At 38.8% G+C, this 23,785-nt stretch overlaps 6 protein-coding genes and 1 non-coding gene across 8 annotated transcripts; 4 read left to right on the forward strand and 3 right to left on the reverse strand.

The window, feature by feature from the left end:
• Nucleotides 1-73: 73 nt before the first annotated feature.
• On the forward strand, nucleotides 74-4,821 carry LOC120774783 (chromatin assembly factor 1 subunit A). 2 transcript variants are annotated; one of them, XM_040104560.1, is made up of 5 exons: nucleotides 74-966; nucleotides 1,157-1,740; nucleotides 1,831-2,774; nucleotides 2,840-3,012; nucleotides 3,086-4,821. In XM_040104560.1, exons 1-5 carry the CDS (start codon nucleotides 145-147, stop codon nucleotides 4,442-4,444), a joined length of 3,882 nt encoding a protein of 1,293 aa, XP_039960494.1. In that variant the 5' UTR covers nucleotides 74-144; the 3' UTR covers nucleotides 4,445-4,821. The 2 variants fall into 2 exon arrangements, with proteins under 2 accessions (XP_039960494.1, XP_039960493.1); XM_040104559.1 differs by having other exon boundaries at nucleotides 1,157-2,774.
• Nucleotides 4,822-4,908: 87 nt separating this feature from the next.
• On the reverse strand, nucleotides 4,909-5,605 carry LOC120774784. Its single transcript, XM_040104562.1, has one exon. The coding sequence runs from the start codon at nucleotides 5,603-5,605 to the stop codon at nucleotides 5,036-5,038; it is 570 nt and encodes a 189-aa protein (XP_039960496.1). The 3' UTR covers nucleotides 4,909-5,035.
• Nucleotides 5,606-7,687: 2,082 nt separating this feature from the next.
• On the forward strand, nucleotides 7,688-11,533 carry LOC120774229 (mitosis initiation protein fs(1)Ya). Its single transcript, XM_040103688.1, has 4 exons — nucleotides 7,688-7,827; nucleotides 7,890-8,183; nucleotides 8,245-10,186; nucleotides 11,192-11,533. The coding sequence occupies exons 1-4, from the start codon at nucleotides 7,810-7,812 to the stop codon at nucleotides 11,410-11,412; spliced, it is 2,475 nt and encodes an 824-aa protein (XP_039959622.1). The 5' UTR covers nucleotides 7,688-7,809; the 3' UTR covers nucleotides 11,413-11,533.
• A 56-nt stretch (nucleotides 11,534-11,589) lies between these two features.
• LOC120774228 (integrator complex subunit 4) lies at nucleotides 11,590-14,809 on the reverse strand. Its single transcript, XM_040103686.1, has 3 exons — nucleotides 13,804-14,809; nucleotides 13,199-13,732; nucleotides 11,590-13,134 (listed from the first exon to the last, which is right to left on the reverse strand). Exons 1-3 carry the CDS (start codon nucleotides 14,731-14,733, stop codon nucleotides 11,752-11,754), a joined length of 2,847 nt encoding a protein of 948 aa, XP_039959620.1. The 5' UTR covers nucleotides 14,734-14,809; the 3' UTR covers nucleotides 11,590-11,751.
• Nucleotides 14,810-15,166: 357 nt separating this feature from the next.
• LOC120775452 (puff-specific protein Bx42) lies at nucleotides 15,167-17,270 on the reverse strand. The gene is made up of 2 exons (XM_040105638.1): nucleotides 16,917-17,270; nucleotides 15,167-16,850 (listed from the first exon to the last, which is right to left on the reverse strand). The coding sequence occupies exons 1-2, from the start codon at nucleotides 17,146-17,148 to the stop codon at nucleotides 15,451-15,453; spliced, it is 1,632 nt and encodes a 543-aa protein (XP_039961572.1). The 5' UTR covers nucleotides 17,149-17,270; the 3' UTR covers nucleotides 15,167-15,450.
• A 783-nt stretch (nucleotides 17,271-18,053) lies between these two features.
• Nucleotides 18,054-18,125, forward strand: Trnat-cgu. Its single transcript has one exon. It is a non-coding gene; the product is annotated as a tRNA-Thr (tRNA).
• A 799-nt stretch (nucleotides 18,126-18,924) lies between these two features.
• LOC120774931 (UPF0472 protein C16orf72 homolog) lies at nucleotides 18,925-23,505 on the forward strand. The gene is made up of 6 exons (XM_040104808.1): nucleotides 18,925-19,628; nucleotides 19,709-20,047; nucleotides 21,517-21,603; nucleotides 21,690-21,858; nucleotides 22,003-22,215; nucleotides 22,283-23,505. The coding sequence occupies exons 2-6, from the start codon at nucleotides 19,876-19,878 to the stop codon at nucleotides 22,404-22,406; spliced, it is 765 nt and encodes a 254-aa protein (XP_039960742.1). The 5' UTR covers nucleotides 18,925-19,628; nucleotides 19,709-19,875; the 3' UTR covers nucleotides 22,407-23,505.
• The last annotated feature ends 280 nt before the right edge of the window (nucleotides 23,506-23,785 follow it).

Here is a 23,785-nt window from a genome sequence, read left to right on the forward strand (position 1 = left end):
TCGCAACCAACTTCATCACAAATATTGGCGCGCTTTTTGTTTTCATTCGCGCACGATTTGACATTTTAAAGCCGTGTTTGTGAAAATTTTATAATTAATTTCAGTGTTTTCATAAATTCTAGTATTTTAACCAAATATTAAGGTATGCAAAATCCGGCAGTCAAAACGCCTGCTACAAGCAAACGTGAGGGCGCGGCTGCGAGAAAATCAAGCGGAAAAAAGCTTGTACAGGCGCGGCTGCCGTTTAAAATAATTCCAACTGGAACTCCCACTGCCGCTGCAAGTTCAATTTCAGCCAAGGATACAGACGAGACCGCAAAAGATGGCAGAAAACGCAAGTTATCATTTGAAGCCGACAAAAGTGAAAAGGCAGAGGGTGCGGCAACTGATGAATTACGTGGACGATCTGCTAGCAAAGAGAACTTGACTGTAAGAACAAAAAAGTTGAAAACTGATGAGCAAGATGATGTTATACTATTGGATGATGATGATATCTTGGAAGATGAGGATGGTAATGTTAAGGATGCGGAAAGAACAGAGGATGAAAACAATGCAAGTAGTAATGAAAAGGTAGAAAAGCAAGTCAAGAAAACTCCTGTCGCAACTAAAACTCAAAAAGCAATCAAGCAAGCTAAAAACAAAGTAAGCAACGCTGTTAGTTCACCACGCACGCCAAAACCGAGTGTAGCCACAGAGAAAGATGCTAATACGCCAAAGAGTGCAAAAGCTAAAAACTCGAACACTCCCGGAAGTGCGAAAAATAAATCGGCCAACAGTAAAGGAGGTGGTAGTGCAACAAAAGTTCAAATAAAATTGCCACTTGGAAGTGCCAAGACAAACAAGCGAAGAAAATCTATGATCACAGCAGACTCGAAAGATGGGGAAGTGGTTATATCTAGTGATGAAAATGAAGATATTCCCGTAAAGCGGCAAAAAGTTGGGGGTTCACCAAATGAACAGAAAAAGGTAAAGAGTTTTTGTACTCATTTTTGTTTATAAATTAAAAATTGTGCTGGTATATTTTTAATAGCCTAAATATAGAAAGGTATATAAAAAATATACGGCATATAAAAATATATGATATTTGATGAAATTTTGAATATGAGTTTTGCAAGATTGCTAAACCTATTAAACTCACCATTTCATATGTACATAGGTAGACGATACTGACAAGGTATCCAGTACAATGATCAAAGATTGCAGTATCACAGAGTCGGAGGAAAATTCAAATGTGCTGGTCTTGGAACTCGGCGGAAATGCTACCGACCTGCCAGATTCAGAGTTGGACAGCAGAAGTAGCTCTGAGACTCTTAAATCAATAAATACTACATCGGAACATTCTTCAAAAATTCTAAAATCAACTGCTATTGTTAATAAAAATAATGATTCCGCAAAATTAAAACCAGTATCTGCAAGTTCCAAGGAAACGGTTAAAAAACAGTGTAAACCAGTTTCTTTAACAAAGGCTGATGATGTTAAACCTATTTCAAGTGAAAGTGAATCCATTTCAACTGAAAATAAACCAATTGAGATAACAGAATCACAAACGGATGACAATGAAACACATGGAAAAAGTTCTAGTGAACCACAAATTACAGAGAGAAACAACTCACCACAAGCAGAGAAGATGAAAGTAGGTAATGACAAAAAGGCTAAAAAAACACCTCAGCAAAAGCCTAAAACCCCAACCAGAGCAACTAAAGCAAATAAGGATAAAAAGTCTGTAGACACCCCAACCACATCGGAAAAAACACCTCAGCAAAAGCCTAAAACACCAACCAGAGCAACTAAAGCGAATAAGGATAAAAAGTCTGTAGACACCCCAACCACATCAGAAAAAGGAAACGTTAGCACAAATAAGAAATCTCCAATTAAAGAAGATAAGATTGAAAATAATGAAAAAGTTGCAGAAGTTTCATTGATTATAAATAGTACTTCGGATTCCGAAAGTGCAACTTCCAACAATGATGAAAGTAAGTCTTTTGCTGAGGAAAGCACACCTAGAGTTGCGGCTACCCCAAAAATTGCCAGAGACGAAGCACTTGCATCGAAGAAAAATCTTACACCGAAGCAAATGCAGTTAATGGAACAAAGGCGTAAAGCACGTGAAGAGAAGGAACGTCGTTTGCAGGAGGAAAAATTGCAAAAGCAGAGGGAGAAGGAGGCTAAGGAATTGTCAAAGAAGCGCGAACGAGAAGAGCGCGAAGAGCAACGCCGTAAAGAGCGAGAGGAGAAGGACGAACAGAAACGCAAAGAACGTGAGGAGCGTGACGAGCTGAAACGTAAAGAACGCGAGGAAAAAGAACGGAAGCGGCTGGCCGAACAGGAAGTGAAGAATGAAGAAAAGCGAAAGCGCAATGAAGCAAAAGAGGAGGAATTACGTAAAAAAGAAGAGGAGCGAAAGCGTAAAGAAGGTGCAGATTTAAAAGCTAAGAAAGAAGCAGAAGCTTTTCAAAAGTTCTTCAAAGCCAAACGCGCAGTAAATGCAGATGGCGAAGCTGGACAACAACAAGCGCAACAGAATGACAGCAAAGATCCTGAAATTCTAGCTTTCCGCCCATTTGAGATCAAGGGTGACATGAAATTGGCTCCTATCCGAAGGAAACTGCTTAGCGCCCCCTCTAGAAAACAGCTCGATACTTTCATGGCAGATGTGCCAGCAGAATCTACTCATTTATACCTGGATGAACTTAAGAGCGGCAAAATAGTACCAGGCATATGGAGACGCATATCAGTAGATACGAAAGTATCCGAAGACGAAGTTCAAGTCATAGGTTCTGATTTTCTTTATATACACCTCTTTGTTTACTAACCCTAATGTTATAATTATTCGCTTCAGATGATGAGCTGGATCGCGCAGGTCAAGCAATTGTGGAAGAGACTCACGCACCAATTGAACATTTCCGAGCTAAATTTTATAAATTCCATGAAAATCGTAGACCTCCATATTATGGCACATGGAGAAAACGTACAAATGTGATAAAGCCAAGGCGGCCTTTTGTGCAAGATGCGGTAAGTGTCATTTGCTAACGGAATTTCGATTTGATTGATTTAGAGGCTATTTACAATGTACTTATTTACACAGAAATTTTTCGACTACGAAGTCGATTCTGATCTCGAGTGGGAAGAAGAGGAGCCTGGCGAGTCGCTGGACGGCAGTGATGACGAGAAAGAAAAAGAGTCGGAAGACGATGACTACGAGGTCGACAACGAATGGTTTGTGCCACATGGTCATCTCAGTGAAGAAGAGCTGCAAAATGAGGATGATGTGCTCGACGCCAACACACGCGAGGCCCAAAAAGCAAAACTACAAGTACTGCAGCAGGAGTTTGCACAAGAGATGAAAAAGAAAACCGAGAAAATCAAACCACGGCTCATCGGCTGCATTTGGGCAGATGAAAATGGCAATCAACCGGCGTTATGTCCGAAAATCATCTGGGATACTTTAAATTTGCGTGCAATGTTATTCGAAGCTCCACCGCTACTGGAGGACCCTGAAGTTGCGGAAAAGAGTGAACTTGGTTCGCCAACAAACAATGAGAAGACAGTTGAGAAAGTGAAGCCGATTAAAATAACCGAACGTATGCTGAATGACTTGGTACGCTTGGTACATGGAAATCAGCATTCTAAAAACTTTTTAATAAAAGAATTCATCGCTTACTTGGAAGCCAGCGAAGAATCTATTAAAAACGGCGAAGTACGTGGTCCCATCAAGTCAATCGTACGAGAGAAAATCGACGATTTCGCCGAATGGACAATAATCGAATCAACTAAAGTTTTACAAAAGAATAAAAAGAAAAATAAAAAGCGTCTCTGCTGGGTGGTATCCGCTGACGTATTAAAGAAAATGGGTCTGGAAGATTTGGGTTTACATAATACGTGGAAATATACACTGCAACCGAAATCCAGTAAAGACGAAACGACAAAAGCCGAAGTTGAAGTTCCCACTGAAAATGAGACAAAGGAAACAACGGAAATTGCTTGTGATACAGAAAACCCAAGTGAAACCGAGTCAAAGGCCACCGACAAGAAACAAACTAAAAAAGAAAAAGCAAAAGAAAAGAAGCTTAAAACAAAATCAGAAATAACAAAATTCACAAAAGTGCTGCCGCCGAAGACAGGTGATCCCAAATCGCCAAAAGCTGCAGTGACACCAGCAACAAAAGAAGATGCAAATGCGTCTTCCGTTGAATGTAATGAATCGCCGACAACCGTAGTGACGTCACCAGCCTCCACTAAGCCGACGGCAAATGTTAAAAAGCGTGTACCACTGCTAATGTCCGTCGCGCGTGGGCAGAACATACCGCAACCCGCAAAAAATGCGCTTATCAGCGAGTTTTTAAAGAAGTCCACGGCTGAGAAAGCAGCGTCTGCCAGCGAAACAACAAATGCTGCCGCCACTTCCACTGCCAAAGAAGACAGCAAAGTAGTGGAACTCGACTAAGCCGTTCATAGTGTATAATGTAGTTATATATATATATATTTTTATATCATAGTACTCTCTTATGTACCGTTTGCTACCAGCTGTCCCTTATCTACCTACCTACCTACATATATATTGTATTGAATCACACGAATAGTTAGTGTAAAATAATATTTTTGTTAAGTATTTAAAGTCCATATTATCCAGCATACATGTTAAGTTCATTGGCCAAGTTAGTAACTTAAAGCCTAAAAACGAAATTAATTGTTAAATAACATTTATGAAGATACTAAAAAATATTTTTAGTTTCATGTAGACATTTACATATAGACATGGTCAATTAAGGTCAAATATTGTATTTTTCCTAATGCTGTTAGAATAAAATACATGCATAATCAGTGGGTTTACCAATTAATTCGAAAGAAAATTTCAGACAGCGTATTATTAGTGCGTCTACTTAAGAAGAATTTGTTGACCGGGTTAATGTTTAAAAAAGTTGATAAAAATTGGCATTCCGCATATAGTTAGCACCCTAATGTGTGTTTTTACAAAATTATTACTAATTCGAGTCGCTACTGCCTTTGTATTGCTTTGTAAACAAACGGCTTCATACTAGTCTGTCGGACGCATTCTGCCATCAAAGCGACGAAACCATTTTAGCTTGAGCAAACGATTGTGAATTTTCATACCGCCAAGATATAGAAGCAATTTTTTTTTCTCCTCACCCTCTGCTTTCGCGACTGCTGTCTCTGAGATGAGCATATCGCCCGCAAGAACGGCATGCAATAAGTACACAACTGAAGTGACTATGGCCAATATGGCCTGCGTCTTTGAGTAGCCGAAAAATTGATGTCCCATTTCATCTTCAATAATTTCCAAATCCGATAGATACATTAAATATAAATCCTTTTCGGCATGATACATTGTGGTGATGCCGGTAATTATATAACCAAGGCTAGCAAAACTGCTCCAAATTATTTCGCGCAGCAATACCGGATCGTTTTCCATGCAAATATTCAGACAACCAAAGAAGCTCGTGCATGTGAACACCGAGAACACGGTGATGTACAAATATAGATCCTGTGACACAGCCACATTTAGAAATCCCTCGATTTGTATGCCCATGCAGAGGCAGCCCAAACAGCCTTCAGATAATTTAAAGGCGAACCAGATGCTGCGCATGGTCTTCTATGCTCCAACGTCTTATGTAAAACAAATTTAAGCTATGAAATCTATAAATCTTTTTTATAGTTCTACAAGGTTTTTTCTTTGTTTACATATTTTTATTTCTTTTGATGAATTGAATGACTTCGAAGATTTGATTGCTCAATGCAACAGTAACGAACAGTAAATCTGTTTAATGTAAACAAAAAGTTATTTAGCGAGCGAGTCAAGGTCAGACCCAGTAGTTAGTCTCAATGCTACAGATACGTTGCTGTTATTGTTGTATCGGCAGAATTCGTTGAGTCCAGTCCTTGACCGGATAAAAATGTTCCGTTCCGGTTTCGTTGACCCAACTGTAATGAGTACGGTTATGGATACGTTGGTTGGTCACGGCGATGAGCTCTTCACCGAACCGCGTAGATGGCCACATATTCTATTGCTCCTCCTGCCTAAAAGTTGGAGTTTTTATTCGAGTATGTGTCGGTGTATATTATGTATCCAATACCCAATCAACAATATGTGAGCTTGTTTCCATTCGAAAGTATTTCAGTTTTCATTCGCGGTTATGTTAGTCACTTTACATGTCCGATACCAAGTTAGCTGCAGTTGAGTTCACTTCTGAAGTCCTTATAAAATCCAGTATTATTACCTGCAGGGGGACGATGCACATAAAAAACGATACCGATCCCGACAAGAAATCGAGAGGCTTTATAAAGTGATGTGCATCAGTTAAGCGAGATTTATATACTTGTATGTTGAAATGAGATTGAGACGGGAAAAACCGAAACAAAGGCAGTATTGTTAGCAATCGCATACAGTTTAAGTTAGTAGGTCTTGTAAGTCAGCAAAGCGCCCAATTTTCTAATGCGGTTAATCTGTCTCTCCCTAGTTCAGTGGAATATTCATAAGTCTTAGCTCCCAAGTGTTTAAGGCTTGACCTCGCAAACGCCGGAGAATCAAGAGGAAAGTGTTTAGATGTTTCTACCTCGTAGTCTTCCATACATACACTGCCGCTGGCATCCAGTAAGATTCTCAACCTTTCAGCATGTACGTCGATAGGGCATTGACCTGCTTCAATAGGTATAGGCTACCCTTAGTAAGAGCAAAGCTCTTGCTAGATCTCTTGATCGACCTTGGGCCAAAGGGATCTTGCAAGAGCAGAGTACCGACTCGTTCTCGCTATACTGCTCCTCTGCAGCAGTAAACAATTTCATATAACAACATAACAAGAACAAGATGCATCTGTGAGGCCGCATGATGTCCGCTAAGAATCATTGTAAACTTTTCACAAAGCAGTTTCTGCGGCCTTCTATTGAGTCATATACTAAACATGCAGTCAAGAAAATATTAGTATAGTAACCGCAGGGTTCTAGATAACCCTTGCGCAGCTTTGTTCTGGATACTGTAGCAGGTTGAACTATTACTTATCCAGAATCGACTCTGAATTATAATACATATGACATTAGCCATCTCTTTGCATGCCCTGCTAACCCCACACATCCTATTTCCCTGTAGCCCGACCTCGCCGAAACAGCATGCTTCCTGGGCCTACCGTTGGATGACCTCGATGACAACTTATCTAAACCTTATCATCCCCATGGGGATTATGTACCCGTTACAACAACAACAACAGATAACCGCTGGAACAAAAACTGACTGCTATCGACCTCATTGAGGCGCCTTCCTTTATGATTTTCAAAAGAATATATAAAGGTTAGATTGCTACAAGAAAGGTTAGTTTAAGTTGAACGAGACTTTAAGGAAAGGATCTTATTTTGTGAAGCCAACACTCTATGCTCTCCTACTTTTCCAGTATGTACAAGGAAATATGAGTTTGAGAGTTTTTAAGCCAGTGGCCATGATATCGAAGATTTCAGCATCAGTATCGTAGTCGTTAGTTGAATAGAAAAAACTAACGATGACAGTTTACAGGAGACCCAGAGGTTATGCAAACTTTCTTGAAATATTTTCCAGAATTTTGGATGGGTGGCAAGCAGTTTTTGGACCGAAGGTGTTAATATAACTACAACAAAGTTGAGTTAAATGCTTAAGTACCGTTAATTCAGCGGGCGAATGCAATTTTAATGAAGTTCACGTAATGCCAGTGTGCATACTTACATGTTTATTTGGAAGGGAATAATACAGTCGTTTTATTGATGATTGTTAAGCCGAGTAGATTTAAGAATAATTAATTTTTTTCCTTTAAATTAAAAAAAAAAACTATGAAAATACCCAAAGATGTAAGTTAGAACCATGTTTCCTTTTCTTTATAGTAAGATACTAAAAAAACTGCATTTTCAAGGTTATTTGTGGAGTATGCAAGAAAGTCTTTTGTTGCGCCGAGTGCCGTTACAAGCACGAGGTAAAAACACATGCGATCGTTGTACAAAAGCCCAAAATCTCCAATCAATCGAATGAAGATGTGAAATCAGCCAAGCTGGAAGATCAATCGAAGAAAGGCGAGACTAGCCATATTTATCTCTTCTGTCCGCTGTGTGAACGAAAGCCAATGCCGCTACAACGTGAAATGTACGCCGAGATGTTGGCGCATGTCGAGCAAAATCATCTGCCGCTGCGCTGCCGTAAATGTGCCAAGGTAACTGCGTAAAAAAACCCTCGTCTGAAATTCATAACTCAAACGCACATTTACTTCAAAGGTCTATAATCGTTTGGACGACTTGCAAAACTTCTCAAAGTGCACGCAGATCGCCGCTCCGACATGTTGTTGTCCTGACAAGGGTTGTTGCAATCAACTTGATCATACCTGTGACACCGTCACCTTGCAGAAGGAGTTTGCCAGAGTTACGATTTCGACGCAAACGTCACCGCAGCGCCGCCAATCCGATGAGTTCCACGAGACGCCAATGTCACTAATCAACCTGCGTTGGAAAGCCAAAAGCAAGCTGACACATGAGGAGCTTGTGTGTGACAGTGTTTCCTCATTGCGAAATATTTCGTCGATTAGCAACAGTTCACTGCGCCGCAGTTTGGATGCCATTATCAAACCGAAGGGCCAGATAGTGCGCACCACATCAACGCCAGTGCACGCAGAATTGCTGTGCACAAAGCACACCGAGCGCACATTTAATGCCTCTGGTGCCCAGGTGTCCAGTATTTACCATAGCGGCGGTGAAACGGACAATCACAGTCCCGCAATCGCTGCAGGCGCCGTGGTAACCTCTAATCCAGTCGCTCAATCACCAACCAAACAGCAATTAGAGAATATCAACCGCTATCTGAAGGTTCCGCGTGGCAAAATGAGCGCGGTGACTCCACTGCGGCAGGTGATGTCGAAGAGTATACAGAAGGCTTTCGCCGAACATGGTGGATTGCCATCGGCGCGTATTAGTGGCGCCGATTTGCCACCTTTGCGTAAGAATATGTTTGATTCTCACGCAACTGATATAAGCAGCAGTTCGGCGGGCTCGCCACTTGATCTGCGTTTGTCACCGGTAGTTCGACGCACGCATACCGAAATTCAAATGAGTCAACTGCAAGGTAACAGTGCTTCAGCCGAGCGGAAATCTTCTGTTTCACAAAATATGCGCCACGAAGTGTTCCGTTCGTCACAAAAGCTCACTACTACCGAATCTATTGTGATAACGCGCACAAAGCACTTGGCCGGTCTAGAATCTGCGGCAAGTAGTATGAGCAGTACGGGTGGTTCTGTAGCTTTCAAGACCGCGGACAAATTAGCAACGTCAGCAAGCTCGGCCAGGGACAACTGCAGTGGAGTATCGAGCTCCAATGGCAGTTCGGTATACAAATCATGCGAGAGTATTGAGATCATCACGGCCACCACTGCGCTGAGTGAGATCCAACAGGGTTATTACGCCGTCACCGACAAGCTTGCTAATGCAAAGGAGCAAATTATACCGACCATGGAAAATGTGGCGCAGGTGGTTAGCTATAATTTACCGCCAATCACGCCCATTACGCGCATTCCAGGCGCACTTATCAATAAGAAGTTTATACGATTCGACTCACCTTGCGAAGAAGAGGACGAATTAGAAATTCCGGACCAAATTAAGAATCCTGAAGACAAGACAAATTCAGCTACACCAATGAAACCAACTATGCCGTCGCAAAGCGCAAATGTTTATGCCTCGCCGCAGCGCGCCAATAACAGCATAGCTAATGCAGGTTCAAAAGCTCTTATGAAAGTCACCGAAACCCCACGTAGCTGTGACTCTTCCACAACTGAAGCATTCTTTACGCCGACCGCCACGCCAGTACGCAGGAGTAAAATGCCGCTAATCCAAGAAAAGCCGCACAACTCAAATGACTTTAGGAAACCTGCCTCCAGGCGTCCGCCTACTCTTAGCAAACACGGTAGAAGTGCTGCATTTGATCATTCCGAAAATATTACAGATAATGAAAATGAAAATGATGCAAAAGAACACAGTGTTATGAATAAACACCAAACTAGCCAAAATACTTCAGCTGCTTTGGGGCGATCATGGTCTTTCAGCGCCCTACTGGGCTCCGTGATGCGCTTGAATTCCACAGGCAAAGGAGCTACACCTGAGAAAATTGAAACGCCGTCACGCACAGATGTTAACTCCAATTCGATAATCAAACGTTGCGCTTCGATAGCAGGTAATACCCGATTATACTATTAAAGAAACTCTTTAGAATTGTTTAGATATTATATTTGGTAATACAGTCGGCCATCCTCTGAAGTGGCTTTGGGAACCTAGACCTTTTCTCCTCCTTCAAAGAAACTGTTGTTGTTGTAGCGGTTTTGGTCGAAAAAAGAGCACTTCCGCGGATAAAATCCGGGTCAATTTTGGCATCACAGCACTGGCTGTTGTATAAATTGGATTAATAAAGGAACTAACCCACTAACCATGATATCAGAAATTCTAATTCCACATATCCGGAGTGGACCCAGTTTTTTTATCTCTCAAAATAATGTCAACTCCGCAGAGTTCCTGATATAATCTTGAAGTTATCAGGTTGCCGGATATGTCAAATATGTATGTATGTTTTTGACAGGGAATGGCAATCAACGAAAACGCTGACGAAGTCTCATTAGGCACAATCATTGCCGTTCATACGGCAGTCGAGTCTAAGTAACCGGAACGGTCCCGGAATTTTATCCGGTCAAGGACTGTCAACTCGGTACCATGCTTCGAATATACTAAAGGAATATTTTCTGCAGCTACAACAACAACAACGCAAGCTCATTTCACATCTTTATACTCAGAAAAGTTTATAACCAGTTTGTAACCCCCAGTAGGAAACATAGGAGACGTCTGCAGCTGCTCATTTGTCAAAATCAAGTTCAAACTCGAATTATTATTTAAGGCAACGCTAAAATCTCCGAGTATAAGGTGCAGTTCGAACAAACTGACCGATCAAATCCGATCCCACGACAGTCGTCTAAGTAACTGGAACGAACCCAGATTTTTACCCGGCCAGGGACTATCAACTCGGTACCAAGCCCCAAAAAGACTTCAGGAATCTTTTCTGTCGCTACAACATCCGATCAAAATCAAGTTTTCGTATTTTTTTAATTGTTAACGAAGTTACCATTGTTTCTTGTTTTAGTTTATTTAATTGCCCATTTTATGTAAAAACTTTTCCACTTCCATCTTCCAGGTTCTCTTATGCGCACACAGTCTCTAATTGATGAAGATGAACAAGGACGCAACCAAAAACGAAAGCGGTCTTATACGACAGACGCGAAATCGATAACAAGCGTCGACTATCAACGACAATTTCGCGACCCTGTGTCACCGAGTCCCGAGAAGGCTTTGCGTACGAAACGCTTTCGCATACATGGACGTAAGCCAATTGAGCGAATGCGAAGGGAGTTATGAGCCGAACTTATTCGTTCACCTAGCGCTTTCGGGGAAGCTGCAAGCATGAGTAACCCTCAAAACTTAGTTAGAGAGACGAAATTAATGCATTTTTTATCCGATTTTTTTTTAATTATATACATACATACATACTAACTTAAAGCAAAGCTTGTAATTTATGTGCACAATACCCGATAATTGTTGTTTATATAGTGTTTTTATTATGTAAGAAAATAAATGTTCAACTTTTTCACATTTTACATTTCGTCCTTAACTATAACAGTAATATTACACAAATTGGTATGTAACTCCAGCGCATCAAACATTCGCACACACACTTAATACTGCTCCATTGTCAAACTAAATACCACGACGTACCGGTTTCGGTGCGAAGAGTATCTTCGCTGGCTTGCACAGCTCCAATTCAGTGCCCGGCCGCACGGACAGACACAGTGTAATGTCCACCGACGAAGCCTCCGTCCAGACGCTGTGCGACAGCAAAATCGTAGTGCGCAAGCGCATGCTGGTCTCGTGCTCACCCTGCTCGGTCATGATCTTCTTGAAGTCCGCCAGCTTTGGCACCACTGTGTGCACATGCTGGTCGGGATACTTAATCTTGATGCGCATCTCTTGTTTCTGTGTTTCCTGCAGGTTATCGAACTCTGCCACAAATGGCAAGGCAGCTATCAAACCAGCTGTCACTTTAATGACATTGTCCTGCGCCATTTGCGCACAAGGTTCCACAATGCGTGCCACACACATGCGTATATTAATGTTGGCCGGCGGCATGCGCACGGGCGAAGCGTTCTCCACTAACGGCAATATTTCACGAAATACCCGACCCGGCTTTGGATCGGGTATATTGCCCAACAGCGAGAGCAGCGACGTGGTAAACGAATCCGGTTGAAACGCTTCCTTCTCATCGAGGAAATTGCTAATATCTGCAGCTGTTTGCAAAAGCATCTGACATGGACCGAGTGCACTTTGTGAGCGATCGCGCACAATTAGCACCAGATGGAGCGCACTAGCACGCAAGCAAATTTGCTTGACAAGCAACATATCACCGTAGGTGAGTCCCGAGAAGATGTGCTGCAATTTCAGGCAATTGCGTATGAGTTGCGCCAGTGACTCCTTTAGGGGAGCGCGACTGCGTTGAGTAGTTGTGCAACTTTGCAACTGATCCAATTGTATTTGGGCGGCCAGAAAGGTTTCCAAGAAGTTTGCGGTACCATACATTTCCGGGTCGATTTCTCCTAAACGTTGCAAGTTACTCTGAGCCGTCTTCAGCAGCGGCACTCTTTCGCGAACTATGCTGAAAGTTTCGTGTATATGCTGGAGTATGGTATTCAAATATTCGCGAGAGCTCTCGGCGCCTTTAAGCGGATTTATAGGCTTGGTGGTGGAGGCGCCTTCAATCGGTAATTGGGGGACGATCTGCGGCATGGCATCACGCAGGTAGGCGTAATGCTTAAGCGTGACGTCTGGGAATAAACTAATCAATGGTACCAGATGTTCGGCGGCGTTAAAAAGTAAAATGAGTATGCATAGATATGCGGGATCTTCGACATCACGTTCGGCGCTGTCGAAAAACGGATGATCCTGCAGAAGATGGGAAGTGACGGCCATGCAGAGATTAGGATGCTTTTGACCGATTTTGCGCATACAACCGAAGGTGGAGTTTTTATCTTGTGGGTACTTGGAGAGCACATCCAGTAATTTCTGCACAACCATGAGCAGGCAGGCCTGAAAGGGAGAAAATTATTTGATATTAAATGTATGAAAAATATGAATATGAATATACGCTTACCTGTGTCGAGACGCGGCATGCACCCAACATCAAGTGTAGTCCCTCACGTACGTCAACCGAGTAGTCTTCCAACGAGCTAAGCATGGTTTCTAGTTGGTCCTCGCGCAGGACGATATGACGTGCAATCGCTGTCAAGCTATAAATTGCTTTCAAGCGTACATCTTCGATTTCATCATTGAACATGTCAACGAGAAAATCCAGAGATGTCACGGCGAATTCAGGATTACTCAACGCCAATTTACACATAGAGTCTACAGCGGCTGTACGTACTTCGAGGAATTCATCCTCCAAGCCGTGCACTAACGCACCACAAGCGCCACTTGCAACCAACGATATCGATTTAGAATCCAGACGCTCCTGCGGCGCATCATCGGCCCAGCGTTTGCCAGTCGACCATTCGCCACTTGCCACCAGTTGTGCACCACGCTCGTGCGCAGTTTTCTTGCGTCGCAAGTTACTCATTAGCTTCTTGTCAAGTGTTTGATGCAGAAACTCCGAAGTGACTTGTGTCATAAGCCCCAAGTGTTCAGCAGCCTGTAAATAGATTTAAAAATATTTATAAATACTTTTATCGATCAAACACATTAAATTTACTGCACACATACTTGAGTACGTATCTGTATGGAAAGATCGCATAGTGCGCCACAAACTTTTCCAAAAGCAGCGTCAATTAAACGCATTTCTTCATCGTCTTCTCCACCAGTTATAATATGGTCCGGATGACTTATGCCAAGTTGAAAAACCAATTGAAGCGCTTCCTTTCGTACACACTCATAATCATCCTTCATCGCTTCAACGGCGCGTTGATATAAAGTTGGCGACAGAGTAGCACCACGTTCTCCGAGACACAATATGGATCGTAGCGCTTGGGCACGTACACCTGAATCTTGAGAATCAGCATAATGGCCTATTAGCTCCATTACACCTTTCCGGGCATCATTTAGTGTAACAAATGCGGATAACACCATCAAGGCATATTTATGTGTATGATGTGAATCGGAAGTGAGCTGTTGCTGCGCGAAGTGTGCAATTTTAGTAACATGAGTTGATGGTAATAATTTTACATTTTTTGTGCCAATTTTATGTAAACTGTACAAGCCCTGCGCAATAACTTTTTGAGAACGTTCTTGTTTCAAGACTCCAATAATACCATCAACCAGCGCATTAATCACTTCCGGCACACGTACTTCAGAGAAATCGGCAAGCAAGCCAAGAATTTTAACGCGAACTGTGGTGTCACCATCACGTTCCTGTCGGTATATTTCCATCAGCCGATGTATGACGTCTTGTGTTTCACCAATTTGTGCATCATCTAATACGAGCTCATCTGCTATTTTAACTAACACTTCCAACAATTCCTTGCTGCCCTGCGGACCATGTCCGGCCGGTACTCCATCCAATGAAACAAGTACTTGCAGTAGCTTGCTGCCCGCATTATTTTTAATAGTGGTTTGAATTCGTATCTTTTTCGAAGGTTTTTGCGAAACTTCAATAGTTTCGGTTGTAGAATGTGGTCGTTTCATCGCGGTAGCCATTTCACAAGTAAAATTATATCTAAACTTTAGCAATTAACTCATCAAAACAAAAATACTAAATTTGTGGACGACTCTTCATCTTTACAAAATGAGCATTTACAATGAACATAAGGATGAAACACTCGATAAACAATGTATGTGACTTATCGGTAATTGAAATATTTAATATCGATAAAAAAAAAATTGTTATAGAAATGTTGCCTGAAGTTTGTCAATGACAAAGTATGTTGTCGTTCTGCTGTGCAAGAACTATTAAATTTTTTGAATGTTGCAGTATCAGAAAGCATTTTCAAAACCATTCTGACGGTTCACTGCAGAATTGACAATACTTTCCCGATAATATTTCAGGCACTTTGCGGTTAAGTAGATCCCGACTGTCGTTGTAGCTATCAATATTTCGAAACAAAAATGATTTCAATGAAATGTTTTTAAATTCATTTATTATTTTCTTTAATTACAGTTTACATAATTTTAGTTTAATATGAATTCATGCGCTAACGGCACAAATTAGAAAAAAATTTTACAACTTTGTTTTACATTCAGTTTTCTCTAAGTATTTACATGACTAATGCCATAGGTATTGGCAAATTTGTGTCAAGTTACTTCAAAATGTCACAAATCACGTCTTAGTGTTGCTCAAATGTCAAATAAACCGAAATATTTGACGTTAAACTTATTTAACTATTAAAGATGCGTAATCAAAAAGTATTAAACTTCTTAGTCTTTTCTACGTTTTTTGTCCGAGTTACCACGATCACCCTTGTCTTCAGAACGTTTTGGTGCTTTTTTGGCCATGTTTAAGAACTGATCCAAACCGAACGGATCCTCCTCCTTTTCAAATTGTACTGGTCCAGAACGTTGAGCGGCACCACCAGCTCCACGTGAAGTGCCCGAAAACTCCTTATCAGGCACGAAACGCTGCGTATTTACAATACGATCTAAGTCCGCGCCATACGCATCATTATCGAGTTGTTTGCTTGGGCGATACAGGTGAGAGGCCAACGAATTAGAATCGCGCCAAGGTTTGTCATATACATTATATGCCTCGTCATCTCCATAACCGGAGTCCATACCCTTTGTTGTGTTGAATAGACGTTGATCAAACATGGTTTCGCCGTTACCAGCTGATTTTGCGGGCATGCCCAGAGCGATTTGCTCGGAAATATCACGTTCACGTTCACGCTGTAGTTTTGAACGTTTTTCTGGTGCAGCACGTGCCAAATTTCTATCTCGTTGACGCTCACGATGACGTTCCGCTCTTAATTCGTTACGTTCGCGTGTTTCCGGATTCATAGTCGCTTGGTCTTCGGGCTGACGAAGGCCAGCACGCTCCTCTCGAGCACGTTGCGCCATCATTCTGAGCATGTCCTCCTTCTTTTCCTTTTCTTTTTGCGCCAATTTCTTTTCAAGTGTGGCGCGCGCCTCTACCGCCTCGCGAGCTTTACGATCAGCTATGTACAAAGCTTCAGCCATTTTGGCGAATTTTTCACTGATGTGCACTTGTTGCAAGCCGCGTCCATCAGCTGCCAATCTTTTATCCAATGGAATTGTGTATCCTTTTGCGTTTTTCCAATTGGAAATACATGGTGGTATTTTCCACTCTTTCTGTTCTTTGACAGTGACCTTACGCGAGGGAGAATGCAGCACCGGTGCTGGGGGTGAAGGTGGCCCACGAGGTATTTTTTTATTAATTCGGAACTTTGGTGGCTCCATTGGGTCTTGTTGCGCCTCAACCATACGTATAACTCTTTGCTTCGCTCCAGAATTGAATGCATCGCCTTGTTGTGATGGTGTATAGCGTATATATTGGGCTGGCGCTGTTTTCTCCGCATGACGTACGGGCATAGCAGCAGCGATTTTGGCATTTGTCAGCTTTTCCAAAGCACGTCTCGTTTCTTCTGTCGTATCAGCAACGGTTTCTGCATCTGGACGTTGTAACTCGTCAGCGTCTTCGGCAAGGACCTCTGCTGGAAGTAACTGCGATATGGAAGAATACACGATCTTATCTTTACCATGACCTTGACGTGCAATGGCATCGTATTTGATTTTGCCCTTTTCATCTAAGCGCACGGCCAAGGCGTTTGACTTTTTATTTAGATTGGATGGACTACCCATACCTAAAAAAAAAATGGTAAATTGAACATTTCTTTTGTCGATTTTTTCTATTTTCTATTTGAGCTTACCCAAGGGATATTGTGCCACATGAATTTCAGGGAATGCTCCACCATCTCCAAAATCTGCTTCGGTGCGGGGTATCCAATCTTTGCGTTGACCATAAGGTGGCGCAGCAATTTTCGCTGACACCAATGCACCCATAGGTGCACCGATAATTTTTGACTTTTGAGCCACGCGACGTTCATCTTCTCTGTCCCAAACAGGGTTCGAAGGTGAAGGTAATATACTTGATAACGACATTACAAAAGCTTAAATATTCAGCTATTTAATGCTTTAGTTTTATTTTTTTGGAAAAATTACTGAATGAGTTTCTACACAAAAACAATTTGCTTTATATAGTTTTCTGCACGTCTCTATTATTCTTACCTTTAAATCACTTTTAATCCACAAACTACAGAGTTGCTATATTTGCAAACAGAGAAAAAAACAATCCACAAACAGAGTTGCATTTCGATAGTTGAATATTTTAAAGGCAAATAAATTGAACTTTTCGGTATTTGGTAGTTATATTTACATTATTGATATCAAGAGATTTATTTTATTAGTATTTTTATTATATATTATATATTTATATGGATTTTATTATGTAAACATTTCAATTAATCGCGATTAAGAAAATTTAAGATATAATTTATTTGCCAGGTACAATGCATTGTAAACATTTTTTTTTGGTTTTACATTGAACACAATTCATCTAAAAATGATAAATTTATAAAAATACCAAAAAATGTTTTTAAATATAAAAAAAAAATTAATTAGTATATTAATGATTTTCTTCAACTTCACTCAGAAGATAGAGGTTATGAAAAGAGCTCATAAAATTCCCATACTCTTTTCCTTTTGATACTAAATGTTGTCGCTAATAGAACTTATTATGAAGTGAATACGTACATATATGTGTGTATGTTACTATAAAATTTACACGTTTGTATAAAAAATATCATTTCTTTACTCAATTGTTAGAGAAAATTTAAAACATACTATTTAGATAAAAACATGAAAAAAATTTACTCAATTTCTCGGGTGGAAATGTGTGCAGAGGTAAAAAAATACGGCAGTCGCAGCATGTGCGCAATTTGAATGAAAATAGTTGTTTGTGTTTGTGCACGATATTATGTGTGTATTTTGCCAACCGCCACACAACTGCCCCTTTAGCTCAGTGGTAGAGCACTGGTCTCGTAAACCAGGGGTCGTGAGTTCAAACCTCACAGGGGGCAACTATCTTCGTAGTTTAAGAAATCACTTTTTTTGTTTAATTAAAAAATTTTAATTTCCAAAAGCAATTAATTTTTTTTTATAAATTAATGACTATTTATAGAACAAAAATGGGTAATTCCCTTACTGAGTCTTAAAAAATGAAATGAAATGCAAAAATAAAAACCGTTGTTTATTTAACGGCTAATTATTAAATATTAATTTTAATGCAATTTTTTACAAAGTTTATAAACAAAATATAAAAATTAGCTTTTGCCGTCGCAATAAACTTAACTGCAGAGAATTATTGTTGCTTTTGTATATGTTTTGTCTCTTCTCTGTTATATTTATTTCCAACACTTTGAATAGTAAACCAAAAGCGAATGAAATAAGTTACAGGGAAGCATATTAACGAACGAATAAAGCAATAAAAACAGTGTTGCTAGTTTGATAACTATAATATAGTTTTTTGTGTTGGTTATCTTTTAATCAATCTCAATTCTGATGAAGATTAGATAATTCATATATTTTACAAACAAATTATAGTATTTTGATATTTACCAAATAAAAATATACATATGCATCATAAAAGATATTTGATTTTGTCCAAAAATTAGGTTAGCATATTTTTTGCTAATCTATTATTAAACAATAGTTTAACTTCAACGAGTTTTAAATCAATATTACGTAAATGACATTTACATTTTTTTTATTCAAAATGAAATTTGTAAATTTATGCAAGTACGAGACACTCTTCGGAGCAACCATGCAGCTCTTCTCTTCTATTTTACTACGTCCATTTATATTTTTACTCGTTCGTTGCATTTTGACAATTAAGCATCAAATAGTGAGTGGAGATTGAATTGATTTTTAAAAGTTATTTACCTTTGTGTTGAAAATAATACATAAAACTTCCTTTGAGATAAAAGAGAAACATTGATATTTTAATAGATAAAATAGGAAAAACTGAAGTAAAACAGCAGACGCCTAACAGCAAAATCAGTTGCAGCACAAAGAGGAAAGAAAACTTACAATAACAACGAGTTAGACGAAAGCAAAATAAAGAAATTTTTTGGTGTTTTGTGTATTTTACATATGTGTTGCGTAGTGAATCAGCTAGAATATTTCTCCTCTGTGCTGCTTTTTAGATAATTTCACAAGACACAAAATTATTAAATGACGAGATGAATATATATATGAAAGCAAAATAAAACACATAGAACTTTTGAACATTGCATATTATTGAGCCGTAACGGGAAGCAGTTAGGAAGCACCCTGTGTAAGCATAAAATAGCAATAAAAACATATGAATATAGCAGAATAAGCAATCGCAGAAAACGGAAAACATGGTTCGGTTTTGCTTGACTGTTGTGTGAAGTAAGCTGATTCAAATAATACTAGCAGCAGCAAACGAAGAAGACGACTGCAGGCAGTAGAATATATTCATCATCAAGTTATATTTCACGCGCAGCGAAACTGACAATAGACGGTAACAGCAGCAAGCACTAGCAACAAGAGCAGTCAGTGTAAGAGGAACTTTGTGGAAAATTGCAAATGAACAAAATTGTGTAATTTTCAATGTGTGTTTGTTTTAAATTTATTTTAGTTTCTAACTAAAGTCGTCAGTGCTAAAGGCATAATATACACGTATATTTGTCAACTTTTATACCTACTGCCGCTATATTAAAATTTAGTGTTTAAGATAACAAAAAAAAAGGGCAGAAATACACGGAATAAAACCTAAACTTTTAGTGTGTAGATAGAGCTGAAAAAATGCAACAAGATTGCAGTGAAGAAAGTTGGCTGGAAGAGCAATGTCATCGGGAGATCAACGCCCAACACGACGAGCACGAACGCGACTACGTAAGGAATCGTGATAGCGCCTTAAGTAATGTATGGGGTGCATTTCAGGATTCAGCCACAGCAGTGGCACATCTTTACAGAGGTGGGTTGTAGCACTTACTCCTTTGCATAACATGCTAGTTCTTAGATATAATTTAATTAAACGATATTGATATATACCATTTGGAGTATAGTTATTGAGCAGAAATTTCAACAACTAATCCTTACTAGTTCACATTACTCATAAGAAGCATACTTATGTATATATGTATACGCATGTATGTATGTCTATATTAAAATTGTATGAAGAAAACCTACATATTGGTATGTATGTACGTGGAGTTCAAAGAAGCCGCTGGCAATGCTAAAGTTATATGACAAGCTAAGTTTTTAAAATGTATGATTCTCAAATCTACATATATAAGGTTAAGTCTTAAACATTTCCATACTTGTCAATCATATTCACATTATCTCTTATGATGTGCGTTTTTATTAGACAAATTGTGAGTATAAATATATTAACCATCAAAAACTTTTTAGTATAGGTATTTTTATAAATTTAAGTTAAAAGTAAAGATTGGTTAAGAAACCCACAAAGAACGTGGTATAGCATTGTTGCTTTAATTAATTTTATTTAATCTAAAGAATTTTCGAAAAATGACGAGTTGTTGCATTTGTTTTTATTTTTCTACTTCTGTATGATATCTCTATTCCCTCAATAGATCATTAACTACCACGCCATTTATATGCTTGCCTATGTAAGTTCATCAAATATCAAACTGCAAGAATCACATGGATTCATCTGTTTATAAATGTGTTAGTATATTCTACATATTTGTGCATATAATTTGTATTGGAAACTACGATCTCTTCAAGAACAGCTGTTTGAAGGGTCGTCGAACGCTTCAACACCATTCCTCAATGTACTTAATAGGGTTGTTTTCATATGTTTAATGTTCACTTGTAGGTACATATCTGGAAATTTTGGCTTCAAGAGTCGGTGTGTTTGGGTATGCGTGATTTCCTTCGATTCTGCTTTCACTACCTTCATCATACATCTCTCATGTGTAGTAAATGTGTACATACATATGTATATACTTGTATGCATATACGAAGTGTTGCTATAATGACGTGACAGGACAACTCTTAAGGTCGATATTTTGGTAGAGGGCATCAAAGTGCAATTTTCGTTACCACCTTACGTACCTACTTTTAATTATGTATATTGAAGTTTATATGTGAGGTTCCCTAGCATTGTGAGCATTGTGATTAATGGTGAATATCATCAGTTTTCTTTGTTCACTAAACACGTTTATTTGTATGCACTTGTATATATGTTGAGGTTAATTATTCAGGTAAAATCCATGTTTTCTAAAGTCAAGAAATATTGCGCTTTAATATTAATTAATTAATTATACTATTATTGCAAAAGACATTCATAGAAGCCAATAAAATTATTTAATGTCATATATGTATGTTTATATGTATACAGCCATTTTAACAAATGTACACTAGCATATTATCAATAATATAATATTTATAATCAATATGTATTGATTTATAAAATTGTAGAACGTTCTTCAAACACGTATCCTGATACAGGCGCATTATGGCTTCCATTTCAAACAGCTGCAGGCACTGTAACCACACTATACAAAGGTAAACACTCATCTGCACGTCATGTTTTGTTGCAACTCTTTCTAATTTAAGAATTTTTCTAATTTTTCATGTGCACCCAAACACAGAAGCATGTGATGGTGTGAAGCGAACCAGTGACTCAGCTGTACAGTGCGGCTATCAGCGGCGTACACGTGAATTGGCCGATTGGGCCAGGAGTAAAAAACGTCGTATGATACGTCGCGAGGATCTTTTAGCCTATTTGGCTGGCAAGCCGTTAACAAATCCTAATCGTCGGTGAGTCGCTACTGAAGTGGCGAAATTAACAAAACTCTAAATATAATTAAAACACCAAACACCTACACACAGAATAACAATAACAAACATTTTCAACATAACCTTTACACTACATAAATGTATTTTTTTATTTCTTTTCTTTAGTTCACCAAAGCCAGAACATTCGCACAATCACTCAAACACCGGTGCTGTGTTCAATACAAACGCTTCACACCATACACCGCCTCATATGTACAGCTCACATCACCATCACGCTCAGCATCAGAATCATCATCATCAAGCAGCCGGCGGTGGTGCAACTAATGAGCCAACAAATGATTTGCACACATTCAAAGAAGCGCTTGTCTTACGGCCACGGTAAGTGCTGCATAAACCAACGCAATATTTACTTTTTTTTAATAATAATTTCCTTACTCACTTTTAGTGGGCCCGAACTATTTGCATTTGTTGCCAACGAAATCGCCCGTCACTGCAAACGTCCAGCCAGTCCCATCGATGATAAAATGGACATCTGCCATTATAGCAGTAAACGACAGCGTTTCATGTAGAAATTTTTAATTTAACTCAACAATGGTAGTGTTAAAGCAATTTACGCATAATTAACCATTTAAATGGCAGTCACAGGCAGTAGAAAGGATATATAGTTGCTAGAGTAAAGTTCATAAAAAAAACTGGAAAAATAATTTATAACATCTCAAGGAAATACGAAAACTATTCAATACACACAATATTATAATCATATTCGGAAATTAGTAGCGAAAAGATTTGGGAATACAAAAATATTGAATTTGGTACTAAAAAAACACAAAAACAAAGTGCGCGATATGCCCGTTTATTACATGAACGCTTAACGTTACTTCTACACGATATATCCTAAAGAAATATACATATATAACAAAAATACAACTGCTAGTGCGCGAATTTACAAAGAAAATTTTTATTATTTCCTTTTACTCTGATAATAACACTTTCGTAGATACCAGTAGAGTAACTTAAAAATGTTAATATATACTTTTTCACTGTATAGAAAAGAAAGCTTAATCAATATCAAAATTATTGAATAATATTATATTATATTTTATAAGTATTATTTGAAAAGGTACAGTTCTTGTGGTCGAAAACTAAAGTGATACGCGCGTCAAAATTAAATTTGAATTGAATTTTGTTAAAAAAAATTATTTTACTACGATTATTCACAATAAATTATATAATCACAATAGCACGTGATTCGTTTAAGCATAGTCACTGATATTTAAATAACGTTATTTAAATAATCGCATGCAGTTTGAGTAAATGTACTCGCCGTTCTATTCATATACGTGTAAGTTTAAATATTGGAGTTTTTAAATGAGTACATTGAAAATAAGTGAAGGTGATTTAAACTATGCACAGAAGTATTTAGGATTTAGTTTGTGGTTTGTTAAAATTTGACTACGATTTAGTTATCTACTTGTACTAAGTGCTATTATTTAAGCGTTGGGATATATTATATATATATAATATCAAAAAGCTCTCATATTCACATGCTAATTAAGTGCGTTGTAAGCGTATATAATTGTATCATTTATATGATAAACACAATACGTGAATATAAGTATAAAATAAACATTTTGTGAAGAGAAATAATAATCTAAAGGAAACTAATAATCGTGTGTTCTTTTCATTTACATAATGAGGTTTTCCTTAGAGATGGTGATTTTTTTAAAAATCTTCGGCGACTAGCAATTTTGAATGAGAAGCTTCTTGAGGAGAAAAGAATGCGTGCAATTTATCTTAAGAACTGAGGCACTAGTTCTCGAATATACGGATGGACATGGCTAAATCGACTCATAATGTTAGGCTGATCATCAATCACTTAGTATATACTTTATAGGGTCTCAAACCTGTCCTTCTGGGTGTTACAAACTTCGAAGCAAACGCTGTTCAG

Source organism: Bactrocera tryoni, chromosome 4, assembly GCF_016617805.1.
Source record: "Bactrocera tryoni isolate S06 chromosome 4, CSIRO_BtryS06_freeze2, whole genome shotgun sequence".
Taxonomy (NCBI): Eukaryota; Metazoa; Arthropoda; class Insecta; order Diptera; family Tephritidae; genus Bactrocera; species Bactrocera tryoni.